The 14080-nt window shown below is 42.2% G+C and overlaps 2 protein-coding genes across 3 annotated transcripts; one reads left to right on the top strand and one right to left on the bottom strand.

The window, feature by feature from the left end:
• Positions 1-5619: 5619 nt before the first annotated feature.
• On the top strand, positions 5620-8695 carry faima (Fas apoptotic inhibitory molecule a). The gene is made up of 4 exons (XM_079231319.1): positions 5620-5782; positions 5873-6101; positions 7250-7299; positions 7403-8695. Exons 1-4 carry the CDS (start codon positions 5669-5671, stop codon positions 7550-7552), a joined length of 543 nt encoding a protein of 180 aa, XP_079087445.1. The 5' UTR covers positions 5620-5668; the 3' UTR covers positions 7553-8695.
• A 163-nt stretch (positions 8696-8858) lies between these two features.
• Positions 8859-14054, bottom strand: parp9 (poly(ADP-ribose) polymerase family member 9). Of its 2 annotated transcripts, none has more exons than XM_079230557.1 (8): positions 13916-14054; positions 12109-12978; positions 11566-11781; positions 11172-11387; positions 10859-10919; positions 10168-10667; positions 9827-9989; positions 8859-9688 (listed from the first exon to the last, which is right to left on the bottom strand). In XM_079230557.1, the coding sequence occupies exons 2-8, from the start codon at positions 12961-12963 to the stop codon at positions 9405-9407; spliced, it is 2295 nt and encodes a 764-aa protein (XP_079086683.1). In that variant the 5' UTR covers positions 12964-12978; positions 13916-14054; the 3' UTR covers positions 8859-9404. The 2 variants fall into 2 exon arrangements, with proteins under 2 accessions (XP_079086683.1, XP_079086684.1); XM_079230558.1 differs by having other exon boundaries at positions 13920-13992.
• Between the last annotated feature and the right edge of the window lie 26 nt (positions 14055-14080).

Raw genomic sequence — 14080 nt, 5'->3', positions numbered from 1 at the left:
ATAAAAGGGAGGAACAGTTAGCCTGTCCAAAGAAGACAAAATCCACCTGCCCACACCTCTGAAGGTCAATACACATTATATCTTGTTTGCTTACAAAAAGCAACGTTTAAAAATTGCCAATTTGCTGTTTTAAGGTAAGGTAAGGTAAGGTAAGGGGAGTTTATTGTCATTGTAAAACATACAACGAAATTAAGTTGGCGACTTACAGGGTTTTTTGTACCAAAGTAGGCCGGGAGCAGTAACATCCTTTGACTTTAGAGGAGCTGGTAGACTTTGTTCCCATTAGACCGAGCCAGGCTAGCTGTTTCCCCCTTCCTTCAGTCTTTGCTAAGCCAAGCTACCCTTCCTGAATTAACAGAGAGTGGCGTTTTCTCAAAAAACAAGTTTTTTTCCTAAAATGTCAAACGTCATCCCCAAATGTGAATTACCCTGACAATTTATACCATTAGTGGAACACATGCCTCGTACTCAAGTTGAACGTGCTATATACAAGATTGGGAGTATTTCTATTACCTCTATATACTGTCCACATGGCAAAAACATGCTCGCAGCTAACGGCGCTAACAGAGCTAACAGCGTTAGCCTGAGGGGGATCCGGAGTGTGGACTTCTGCAACAATGCCGTTGTTGTCAGATGTAACCGCCGTATGAGAGCAGTGCATGGCGGCGGCCATGAGCTAACCGGTAGGGCACTGAAAGCATGCATAGCCGGCACGGCTATGTCACCAAAGCAAAGCACACAGAGGGAGAGTGACTTCATTCTCTGCTCAGGGAGACATTACTCCCCCATACATTTACACAGCAAAGAGCTCTTTCCTGCGATAACAATGCTCTAAATCCGGAATATTGCACCTTTAAAATTGGAAAGTTACTCCAAAGCTTCAGCTGGATGTTCGCTTTAGTATCTTGTCTCAATACAAAGGTATCCTTTAGCTTGAGAAAACAAAACAAATTTAAATAAATAAATGCAATAAAAAATACATTATATATATATATATACTTTTTTTTCTTGCCTTGATGTCTGTTGATGCTGAGTAATGTAACCTTGTTAAAGTGTACAACAACCTCAAAAGAATAAATCAGTTGTCACAGGCATCTAGGTAATTAATGAGAAAGCTGAAACTAAAGATTGTGGGATGTACTTTTTAAACTTTGAGAACTAGTGCATTCATTGATAATGTATTGTTGTTTATGTATGTTTTTCATCAAAAGAAAGCCCTTCAAATCCTCTAACAATGTAATTTGCTTGTGTGTTTGATTTGGAGACATTGTGGACATGGCTGGAGAGCCTTCTCATTTTACCATCTTTTAATTTGAACATTCTACATTTTGTTGTCCTTACACCCCAAACACACACACACACACACACACACACACACACACACACACACACACACACACACACACACACACACACACACACACACACACACACACACATATATATACATATATATATTTCCCGGAATCTGATATTGATCTTTCAAACAGGAAGAGGTGGTGACATCAGCAAAAACAAGGTACCGTCTATCTCTTTGATGATGCTTTTTATTTGGGCACACCTGTGCAAACTGCTGATGCAGGAAATGCTATGTTATTCTTTTATAGTCAGTGCTGTAATCTTAAAATACTGTATTTTACTACTTTTTTTGCATTATCTCAATAATGTACCTTGATCACATGCATGTTTGTGCATGTGCAGGTAGTACATGTGCATGGGTGCATGTGCATATCTATATCTGAGAGGGTGGCCCCTGCAGCTAATACAACGATATAAAGATCAAGAAGTGGGAGAGTGTCTTCATGAGAAATTGTGCGGCTGCCATTATTTCAAAACAAATTAAATGGACTGGATGTTCTCACATTGCATATCAACTATTATGATATTATCTTATTTTTCTAATCTTTTTCTGCAAAACTCACATATGCTCTTTGTTCTAATAGTTTATAGTGTCCAGAATCATTTTAAATGTCTCTCTGAAACGCAATTTCTAAGATGTATAACATGTAGGGTACCTTATTGCCATTTGTCTCATATACAGTAGCTTTCTTTTTAAATAGCATAGCGCAGCAACAAAAAAGAGCACTGGCTGTGAAAGCAGATGAAATGTAACTTTTGGAAACTAATAAATCCTTAAACCCAAACCATGTGTGGTCTTTCCTCAGTCGAGTTGTGTGACACTTAAATAGTTTAATTCTTGAATTAAGTAAAAAGCTATAAGTCAAACACTGGCACACTTGGTTTTGGACAGCAATTGTACAGTTATTTGGTTTTAAACCCGTTTCTTGTTACTTTGTGGTCTGATGTTCTGCTGATTTCCACAGTGACTGTCAAAGTTTAATTTTCACCACATATATTTACCGTGTCGCAACCTGGCTCCCAAGACACGGCAAATACAAGGTTACAAGGTCAGTTTGTTGTTGTTGTACAACGCAGGATTGCGTAAGCAAATGCAGTTTGTAGTCATATGCTCCGTGACACACACAAACACACACACACGCAGAGATGAAAAGCAAAACACAAAAAAACACAAAAAAGGCCAAAGAACCAGATAATCTAATTTCTCTATTTAACAAGAAAGCAACAAACAAACAAAAACACACACAGTGACTGTGAGTGGATGAATGAATAATGTGTTGAATAGCTGTTTTATGATGGAATTAACTGAGAATACTTGATGGCTGATCCAGCAGATGCACTCTAAGAGACGGGCCAGGTGAACCCAGTTGTGACCATGCAACACATGTCTGTTTCATCGCATTATTGTTGGAAGGTATTATATTCTAAGCGTTAGGCTAGGTCATCTCTTTTCACTTTTCTTTGTATACAAAGAAAAGTGAAAAGAGATAACCTTACAAGGTTTGCTTTATATCTGATAAAAAAAGAAGAAATAAATAGAGGAAGACAAGTTTGATGATTTGGGGGCCATTTTTTTTAGTATAGTATGACAATTCATTTTCAGTTCTCCTATTTAATGTGCACCTTTTTATGTTGTGCTCTGTCTATCAAGATGTTCCATTTTCATTATTACTAAAAATGTCAAGAAGGTTCTTCTGACAACAAAACCAGGTTAATTTCAACACACACACAAACACACACATGGTGGTTTCAGTGGTTTGATACTATAATCAGCCCTGTGTAACAGTGGTAAAGTTTGACATCACTTAACTCTTAACCCTCAAAGTACATTATTGTGAGGTGAAGTCAGGCCCCTCTACCAGAAGATGAATGAATGAATTAATGAATATATACTTTATTAATCCCCAAGGGGAAATTTAGTGTCGCGTAGCAGCCATTTACACAGAAAATAAGATAAGATACAAAAACAACAGGGATGAAAGATATATGCAAGAATAATACTGATAGAATAAGGATAAAAAATAACAACAACAATAAAATAGCTGTATGAAAGAAAGAATAACAGAGTATTAATTTAGGAATTAAATTAAATTAACCTTAAACAGTAGAGGTGCAAGAGTGCAAGTATGTATGTGCATATTAAGGTGTAAATGCAAATATAATAAAAATAAAATAAAAATAACAACAACAAACAATAGAAGAGTGCAAAAATGCAATAAATGTATATAATGTATATAAATCGTATATTTGTATATAATATGATATGTTAAGTGTTAGGTGTAGGTATGATATGTTAAGTGTTAAGTGTAGGAAGATGGAGCCGCTATTCGATTGCCTCCATCTGCAATATTGCACCTCCACTGAGAATCTCACTCGAGCTGTTTTTGAAAGTTGGTAACCCTGCTTGGTTTATATTTTATGAGTTGCACACAATACTCAATGTTAACTTCCCGCAGGAGATACGAGCCCAATCCCAGTCGCCACCCTTACCAACTCACAGACTTTGAGGCGCGCTCCGGCAAACTCCGTGAGGGTTTAGTTCCCACTGTCACATCGTCGAGTGTTCGAGGGCTCCTTGGTAGACATTTTGAGCCCTTTATGAACCCTTTCCGTAAGTCAGCATTAGATGCCGACTTTGCCTAAGGGTATTACCCACAATTCCTTGCAATGTGAAGTTAAACCAATGGAATAATGGAGGCATAACAAAACGCTAAACAAAGAGGCACGTGGGTGTTCAGCCCGAAATTACATTTACACAACAACATTAAGAATTAAAGATGGAACATAAAAACACATGAAATTATTTTTTACACAGATTTATTCATCAAACACTTCGTTTTGTTATCGAAGCGTTTTTTGACTAAAATGAGTAAATAGATTATTTGAAATGGCGTCTCATCTCGTGAGGAAGGAGCCTGGAAGACGTTCAAATCAGGGAATAAAAGTATAAAATAAATACCCACAATTTTACACAATATTTTTGTATGTAGTAATGTTCACGTGATATGTTGCAGCAAAGTGCTGTTCCATTCACATTTACAACAGCTCAAGCCCTCACAGCCTTTCACACTCAAACATATACCAGGTGACGTCAGTAAGTCCCTGAGGGTTCAAGGTTTAAGGATTTAGGAGGGCCGTGTTGGGATTGGACCGCGACCTGCTCCCTTAGTGGGCGTGGTCACGCATCTACGTAAGCGGATATCATGTTTCCATAGTAACAGCATAGTCGCAGCTCGTCTGTGGTAGCTAAACTAGCTGAGAATAAACTTCGCTAAAGTGGCCCGCTGGTCATCTGTTAACCACGGAGCTAGAGCTTTTACTTCAGGAGCATTAAGGTAATCCAGATGCACACTGAAGGGTTATATTCCCGCGCTAATGGCTCAGTTTATCCTCTTATAGCAAATAAGGTAACGTTAGTGTTCGCTCAAGAGCTAGAAAGATTTACTTGACTCACGCTTTAATGCTTCCGCTTTTTTCCGCCAGCTACTTTTGTTTGATACCGAGCAGAAAACAAGTACCCGCCTTATATCTATATTCACACACACACACACACACACACACACACACACACACACACACACACACACACACACACACACATATGTATGAGGTTTTCGAAACTATTGTTTTAGGGACCATCTGTAAATGTCACACAAGTCTTGCAAAAATGCCTCGTGGTATTGTTGAAACCGGGATTTTACATTAAAATAAGTTGTATAGTGGTGCCCACTTAGTCTGTAAGTCGTGTGTAAAAAAACTACTGCAACGTTGTAAATTACACATATTGATGTGAAAATCTTTACATCCATTTCCACATCATTATGTATGGTTTGCTAAGGTTAGTGCTTTTTTGTTGTTGTCATTAAGTGGGCCTTACGGTAGAAACCAAACTGAACTCTAACCCGTAGCTCAAAACGTAATTAATTTGGCCTACTGTTACTTTGAAAAGAAAAAAACACACCACCGGAAGTCGTAATGCAACAAATAGAGACAACTTCCCACCTCTTCTTCAGCCATGTTTCTACTGCGAGAATACTGGTGGTAACGTTTTGTTGTTTTTACAGCATGTGCTTTAATTACTGTAACGTCGCGTAGGAAGGAGAGTCTACAGGCGGAGATACATTCACACCTGCACTGGACAGTATTTGGTTGTTGTTGTTGTTGTTGTTCTGAGTCAACTAACGTCAGTCAGCCCCGTTCGTTAAACGCTAGTTAGCTAGTTAGGTAACGGTGACGTTAGTCATGGCGGTGTCTCGACATTTAGCGGTGTAGCTGGTTCTCTGTCCGTCTCCGGTCCGAACCAGGCAGGATGTCCAATGATCTCGCCGGCGTGTGGGAGGTGGCGCTGAGCGACGGGGTCCACCGGATAGAGTTTGAACACGGCACGACCACCGGGAAGAGGGTCATCTACGTCGATGGAAAGGTAGAAGACCTGACCCCATGTTTTATTTGTAATATTTTTTTTAATGAGTGACAGCAGCTTTTCATTTCTCATTTTTACGTCACATTGTAGGAGCTTCTGAGGCGGGACTGGATGTTCAAACTCGTGGGGAAGGAGACCTTCAACGTGGGCAAGTCCGAGACCAAAGCGACCATCAACATCGATGCGGTCAGTGGCTTTGCCTACGAGTACACCCTGGAGATCAACGGGAAGAGCCTGAAGAAGTACATGGAGAACAGGTCAAAGGTCACCAGCACCTGGGTCCTCAACTTGGACGGCACCGACTGCAGGGTGGTCCTGGGTGAGCTTCTCCCTCTTTGTGTGTGTGTGAGTGTGTGCGCGCGCTCGCCCACCCACTTCCCTCATCACCTCAGTAGTGTGTCCTGCCTGGGTTTATGTGTTTCGCACACATACTCAACCAGGTTGTGCAATTGGATCACAATTGTGGTCACAGGGTGTCGTTCTCCCCGGCAGAACGACCCACTAATATGATGCCGGAGACGAGGCTAAGCTCTCCGAGAGCTCTAAGCCCCACGCCATCTTCAGCCAGGGCAGGTTAATCCTTCTTTCATTACACTGCTTCCAGTCGATCAGGCGGCATGCCACCTGAAGCATGTGCCACATGTGGCAGCAGTATCTCAGAAGTCTCGGTGGCATCAGTTAATGTGGATTAAAGCCGTGCCTTTTCAGGTGTTAAAGTTTTCACAAGCCTGTAACTCAAACTATCTGGTAGTTTTTATTTTTTTTCAAGGATTAAGCGTCCTCAAGAGGATCTCCCAACCTCTCAGCCATATATGAAAGTCACATTTGAACTTTGGATGCTGGAGGATAGTTCATTGGAAATGCATTTGGCTGTGAGAGAGCTGTGCGTTTCTTATAAGGGATATCTTTTTATTCCTATGTACGAATAATTGCAACTGCCACAGATTTTGTAGCGGTGAGTTATCACATCACAAACGGGGAGGACTGTCCACGACGTTCGCACTTTTGAGATCATTTATCACCCTTCGTCATGAGTAGTTGTTTACAATATTACTGTATTCATACATTCATAAACGACTAGTGTTACAAACAGAAAATATGATGAATCTAGGATTTTGTAGGCACACATTTTCTTCTTTTTTGTGATTCGTTTCAGTGCTTTAGTGATTTCAGACGATTCGAAATACAGTAAATATTCATTTTGATTTAGTTTCAGTTCGGGTTCCTCAATCAAAATATGGTTTGTGTCAAACGTTGACTGAAACGCCATAAACCAGAATGTATTCACAGATTTACGCGAGCAGCAGTGTGTAAATACACTGATTTTACATTGACCAGTGTCTACAACGAGATGTCTCCAAATTAATTTCAGTTCTTTTGAAAACCCCAATAAAATGTATTCATGTGTGTTTATGCATTTACCACTTTCGGTTGGCATGATTCTGTGTCTGTTTGCTTTTCTTTCAGAGAAAGACACAATGGATGTTTGGTGCAACGGACAAAACATCGAGACCGCCGTAAGTACAACGTGGAACCGACGCCGCTGAACTCAGGAAGTCCTCTATTCAAATTGCGATGGGTTGTCTTTTGTCGACTCGTCTGTCTGATTTCCACCCGCAGGGCGAGTTCGTGGACGACGGCACCGAAACGCACTTCACTCTCGGGGACCACAACTGCTGCGTGAAGGCCGTGAGCAGCGGGAAGAGGCGAGACGGCATCATTCACGCGCTGCTCGTGGACGGCACCGAGATAGCCGAGTGCACGGAGTGACCGCGTTATTAGCACTTTAAGGGTCGTTCTGTCATCGATGTAGGACGAGTTGAAGCAGGACCTGCGGGCTGGACAGTTTCAGAAAAGAAGGTGCAGCCATAGATTTCAGCCACACAAAAAATGAATTTGCTGTCTCTAAATTAAACTACAAACTGTGACTTTAGATTGATGTAATAGTTTCAGTAATAGTATCAGCATTAGAGGCCAGATGTGCCATATTTCTCCGTCTCGGCCGGGCTGGCCTTGCCCCGTGGTTGTCAACGTGAGCAGCTGGTATTCTCTCAAGGGACGTCCTGCGCCTGTTGTCTTTTGTTGTTGTTGTTGTACTGTAGAAAGACAACCACACACCTCCAGATGATCAGTAAACAGACGCTCTCCAGGCTCGCTTTTATTGTATTTTCCAATATTGCGCAGCGGGAGGATTAGATACGAGGAAACAAGGGTTATTTCTTAACTGTCGCTCAGGAGTGGTCGTTGTGTAGTCCCACGTTGACGTGTTACATGGTCTTTGTGCGACTGGTTCAGCTAGGTGATGATACAGTAGTGTGTATTTAGCTTTCAGCAGACCGCTAGGCTACATTGTGTCCCATCGAATGGCTGCAGCAGTTTCGTAGACAATCATTCAGAAGTGGCGTTATCGCTGGTAATAAATCATACACAGCTGAGATGAATCACACGCCAATATCTGAACATACTCAGTCACTGTGCTGTCAAATTATGTCTCTGTTTTTTTTCGTTTTTATATTGAGGCCAGATGTTATAAAGATTTAAAACTTGAAATCAAGGTCACAGATTAATGATTGAATGTTTTTTCCAGTGTTTTTCCAAAAGCTTGTTTACATTCTGAAAAGAGAGATGTTTACTTTTTATGGAGCACTGGTAAAAAAAAATACAGTTATGAGCAATAGAAAAAGTAGACACTCAAAAGTCATCTTCTGATGACAGTGAACAAGCTACTAAAGTTAAGTTGTTTCCTAGCTGGTCAAGGACTTCAATACTCAGAACAGATGTTAATGTGTCATTAGGTATATGAGGGACTTCCCTAATGTCCGTCTTATGGCCGGTTTCAAAGCGTTTATTTTATTATGTCCACTGTCACACAATTGTAATATGTATTTAATTTTATTAAACCCATGTAGCTGATCTGGTTTTGTCATTGAGCTTCATAAAAGGGTCTTCAAGAATAAATTAGAAGCCATGGGTTGTGTTGCCGTATCTTCTGAAGTGGTGTTGTGACGTAAAAGTAGTAAATGTAGTAATTCTACAAACAGAAAACACAATGGAACGAATCAAATTTTTTTTTGTACATTGTTTAATTAAATGTCAGCAATCGAACTAGATTAGTGTACAATCATTGTAGCCAAAGCTTTGCCCGGTTGCATGAAGAGATATAAACTTACGCCAATCTAAATGCAATCACTGGTACAATTGGTTGCTCATGATATTTGCATAAATCATGATATTTATGCAAATATATATCTCAACAAAGCCCCTCAGCCAATGTTAACTGTGAAATTGGGGCATTTTTTAAGTATAATCTTTAATATAGAAATAATTGTGCCAATATATACAATATGTTAATCACTCATAAGCAACTTGTATTGGAAAAAAAATAGGAAACTCAAAGCAAATGCATGTCTTTAGGCTAAATATAAGCTGATATTGTAGTTATTGTCTCTATTACCTATGTGATCGAGAAGTACGACAAACTTTTTTTTACTAACAGCAAACGCATGAATCAATAATGCACTTTGGTGTGTTCCAGAAGAATCAAACTTCCTGTTCCCACTCTTACATTTGTATTGGTTCCCCACAAAAGAAGCCATGAAGACACTGAAGGCATCACCACTCTTCAGATCATCTTACAGGTGATAACGCACTTGGGCAGAGCTTGGTAACCACTAAATATGACGGAGACATCCGGTCCTCCGCTCACACTGTCGTGCATGACGAGTGGATCTGTCCCCACAGCAGGGGGCAGAATCAGACCTCGCTTACCGGGGGCGGAGTTTCCCGTCAGCACCTCGGCCTGCACGAAGTACAGATACTCCTCCTTTTGCTCCTTCGGCACCTTCCACACTTCAAAGACCGTCTTCATTTGGCCAGCAAAGTAGATGCCCTCTCCAAATGCTGGCTCTGTACAGAGGAACACACAAAACAACAAACTGCTGCTTAGTTTCTTTGTCTGCCGTTCTCAGAACCTAGACATGAGGACCAGGTGAAAATTATTTGTTTGCACGTCAGCAAGCGCTGTTTGGAGCAGCGTTATCGTACCATCGGGTGGCGCGTACTCGGCATGGAATCCAATATGGCTGACCATCTCACAGAAGTGTGCAGGTATGCGTTGAATCATTCTTCGGGGTGGAGTGGTGCAGTTTAGCTGGTTTTTCTTGAGGTTGAAGAGAAGCTCCAGTGTGGGGTTCTCCACTTTGTCCATCTAAACATTTTAAATAATAAAAACTGGTCAAGCAGCGGTTCAAAACAAGACACTCGCAGCTAATTGATGAACAGTATTTAGAAAGTACAAACACTCCATTTGAGGAAGTAATGTGCAAACAAGGTGACAGTAGTGACATCCACCGAAATGACAAAGCATTCATTTACACATACTGTACCTTCAATAAGTGCAGCCTGTGTTGTTTTAAGCGCGTCAATGTGTCCAAGAACTCTGGGCTTGTGTTATCAACCGTCTTCCTTTCAAAGGACAGATTCTCCGTCAACACGGCATTAATACGCATGCTGCACTCTTCCTTCGTGGCAAACTCCTTCTGGACGTTGCAGAGCATGGCCTCCACCCGCAACCCCGCAACCACGACGTCCTCGACCGACTCCCCGCTTACGATCAGGCTTGCGCGACCGCTCTCGAAGACCTCCTCGATGGACAGGCCCGTTTTGAGAAGACTGGACAGCTGCAGATGTTCCCGCTCGCCGAAGTGCTGGATGAAGTTGTTGCGGATAACGACGGAGCCGTAGGTTCTGAAGAGAAGGCCGGTGAGCCACCGTTCGGCCTCGCGCGTCGTTTCATTAGAGAGGCTGTTCAGGCTGATCTGTGGCGTGAGAGCTTTGCTGCTGCTGCCGCCGCCGCCGACACGCGGGTCGTCTCCGTGCTCAGTTGCTGGGGGAGACATTAAGTCCACGGCTGCAATTTAGTATCGCTGTTGATACTTTTAAACACGTTACTTGTCCTACATTAGCGTTACCGGTTTCTTCACGTGGACGTGCACACGTAGTCGTTTCTTAAATCACAACTAGTGTGTAATTGTCCCCTTTGAGGACATGAACTGATGAGTTAAATACTGTATTTACCTTGTGCGACGCTGGGAAGAAATGCCTCTTTCTTGAGAGATGTCATTTGTTCCTCAAAAGCCTAAAAAGAGAAGGCCATTAAAGCACATGTACATCAAAAGACATTTCCTTGAGTTGTTGAACCAGAGCATTGGCGACAGAACTTGTGTGACCGGACAAACCCACACAACAACTCTCAGCGGGTGTAGCGTCTCACTCCACCTAACAGATAGTACTTTGCTCTCAACCTTTTAATTTAGCCACCAGCTCTGGACACATGCAGCTAATAGAGCAATGTTATCCTAATATCGCGGCAGCATTTTTGCAATACAACCTTAAATGTGTCGTGGTCGAAAGGAAATATGACAAAATAAACGTCCATCTTGTGTTGGAAATTCCTGGCGAAGTCGGCCACCGCCTGTGACATGATCTGGGCCGATTCCTTTTTATCGAACTTGAGCATTCCGGTGCCGATGGCAGGAAAGGAGATCGAATTGTGCTTTTTTGCAGCTGCCATCCGCAAGCAACCCGATACCGAGTCGTAAAGAATCTGTAATGAATGAGTCAGTGGACAGACAAATAAGAGTTCAAGCTCCCGTTACAGTGCAACCCAAACACTCTCCCATATTTTGGAGATGTGACATATTTAGTCGCCATTTAACATATACTTAGTTTTGGATTAATCAAGATACGAACATACAATAGATCAACCTTTCACTTAAACGTACCTGCTGCGCTGCGTATTGTCCCTTTATAGTGCACAAGGTATGAAACACCATTTTACAATCCAGCTTGTAGCCTTTTGTGACGAGGATGAATGACTGAGCAGGAGCATCATAGATTTCTTGTTGCATTTTGGGACCGGCTTTCGACAATAAAGCATTGGAGATTTGACCAGCCTTCAAGTCCCGTGACGTTGATGTGGTGTTTACGATGACATCTGTCTGAGAGAAAACATAGCTGGTGCATTAAAATGCAAATATGCTGTTTGTGACAAGTACTACATTCACACTGACTTTCATTTTTACCCTTCAATATTACAGAAGCTCACAGTCCACATGCCATTAATGTTGATTTTTCATGTGAAGCCCACTATGGACCAGGCTAATTGCATGTTTGTGAATATACGGGTAGTAAAAGCTTATTGGTAAATATTTATGAAATTGTGAAGAATACATCCAATAATTTGTTTTGTATACAAGCAGCGAGTCACATTGAATGTAAAGAGTAGGTAAATAATCAACTCTCGAAGAAACATTACAGATTAGTACCTGCTGTTCCTCAATTTTACCGCTCTTCAGTGTCAGGCGGACTTTTCCAAGCTGGACGGGAGTCGCTGAGGTTTTGGCATCACCGCTGCCTTTTCCGCTGGCAAATATTTGACGGCAGGCCTTCTCCATTTCTGCTACCGTGGGCTCGTCGTTGTTCACAAGGAAGATCTCTTTGGGGAGATGTCCTGTAGATGAAGCGTCTTCATAGTAGCGTCTCACACTCGACACTATGGTTTTTGCACACTCTGGCAGGGGGTAGTTGAACAGACCAGAGCTTATGGCAGGAATGGCAACAGACTGCAGGCGGCTTGCCTTAACTTGGTCAAGAATGCTCTTGATGACCTTCTCCAACAGCCGTTCAGCCTCACACAATTCAGACACCGTGGAATTTCTGTACAGGTATGGGCCCACGGCATGAATAATCTTCTCGTAGGGTAGGGACCCGGCGTCAAGGACAAGCGCATCTCCGGTTTTCAAGTCGCCGTTCTTCACAACGTAATCGTCACTCTCTCTCTGGATTTGGGGACCACCGGCGATGGACAGAGCTTTAGCAAGGCCGCCGTAGTGCTGAAGACGTTGGTTAGCGGCATTCACAACAGCATCTGCCTTGAAATTGGTGAGATCGGCCCTGCACACGGACACACGAACGCCTCCCCGCAGAGTAGTAGTAAACCTTTCCTCCAGGACGGTTGTCCTCCTCTGCTGTGCCCCACGCGGATCGCTTTCAAAATCCACACCGTCGATGGTGGCCATGCAGCCAAACTTGCTTTCAAGGACGGCACTCAGAGGAGAGCGACATCGTCTCACGATGTTAACCGAAGTCCCATGAAGAGGAATATCTAATTTACCTGCCATGGTTCCTCAACAGAGCTAAGGGAGAGAAAAAAAGGGGGAAAATAAACTTGTGTGAGTAAATCGTACAGTGACACCAGTGTGGAAAACATATTTTTTCAAAGTGAATCAAGACAAGAAGCACAATGTAATTGATGTCGTTACATGCTCAATACATATGTTGAGCTGAATATGTAAGACATATGACTGTGGCTTATGGCAGGAGGGGAATGATTTAGAGTTTATAGAAAATAATAAAAACGACTATTATTATTATACAATTCCATTCATAAAAACGACCTCCCGTACACCAAGTCTGTAGCTCATATTTGAATAGACTTATAACACTTTCTAACATTTAATACACAACTTAATTCCATACTGTTGGCAGTGTTATCAGGTGGGAAACTAGCCTGTACGTGCGGTTCTCCTTTCGCGCCAGTAGAGGGCGATAGAGCCGTGTCCAATCCAAACAACCGATCCCGTCTCAAAAGGACACGAGCTGAACGTGTCCCCGTCCCTATGAAGTACATAAAGTACACAGACTATGTGCAGATATGCTTTGTATACTTCTTGGTACGTTAATTGCACAAACGAAACGTTATCCCTGACGTCATTGTAAAATGAAAAACATTTGAACTGCACAAAAGAGAAATTAAGTCGACTTAATTTTGACAGCTTCTTCGTGGACACCTTTAGATTGCCATCACGTCTTTTTGACTTGTCAAAAAAAAAAGTTTAATTACGTAAATTACGCCGCCATTTTTCATGTCTTTCGGTTGGTCCAACAGTGAAACGGCCATCGGCGCGAGCTGCCTGACGCACGGTGTCCTCGCGACAGCGACACGCATCCGTGCGAGTTTGAAGTCCTCCGTTAGTTTAACTACCACGTCTTCCGACGCCTGTTTTAAATTCAGCTACTGTAAACGAGTGAAGAGGGGAAAATGTACCGTGTCGAGATATTATGCCTACTCACCCACCGGAAAGCACCGAGTAAAGCCGAAAGAGAAACGTCCAAACGCCGTCGCGCGCTGTCCGTGAAGCTCGTTTCACATAACCACTGGACAGTAGCCAAGCTGCGTCCTGTCTTTTAGTCTGCAGCACACACTTCTGCACACACACACTTCTTCATGGCTACACT

The sequence above is a fragment of the Taurulus bubalis genome, assembly GCF_910589615.1.
Source record: "Taurulus bubalis genome assembly, chromosome: 15".
Taxonomy (NCBI): domain Eukaryota; kingdom Metazoa; phylum Chordata; class Actinopteri; order Perciformes; family Cottidae; genus Taurulus; species Taurulus bubalis.
The sequence above is the reverse complement of the archived record's forward strand: the minus strand, read 5'-3'. Positions and strand labels throughout refer to the sequence as shown.

Coding starts and splice junctions, on each gene's coding strand:
- faima (XM_079231319.1), top strand. CDS start 5,669: ATGTCCAATGATCTCGCCGGCGTGTGGGAGGTGGCGCTGAGCGACGGG. Junction 5,783..5,872: donor TCATCTACGTCGATGGAAAG/GTAGAAGACCTG, acceptor GTCACATTGTAG/GAGCTTCTGAGGCGGGACTG. Junction 7,300..7,402: donor GACAAAACATCGAGACCGCC/GTAAGTACAACG, acceptor TTCCACCCGCAG/GGCGAGTTCGTGGACGACGG.
- parp9 (XM_079230557.1), bottom strand. CDS start 12,963: ATGGCAGGTAAATTAGATATTCCTCTTCATGGGACTTCGGTTAACATC. Junction 10,920..11,171: donor TCGACCACGACACATTTAAG/GTTGTATTGCAA, acceptor TTCTCTTTTTAG/GCTTTTGAGGAACAAATGAC. Junction 9,990..10,167: donor ACAGGCTGCACTTATTGAAG/GTACAGTATGTG, acceptor TAAAATGTTTAG/ATGGACAAAGTGGAGAACCC.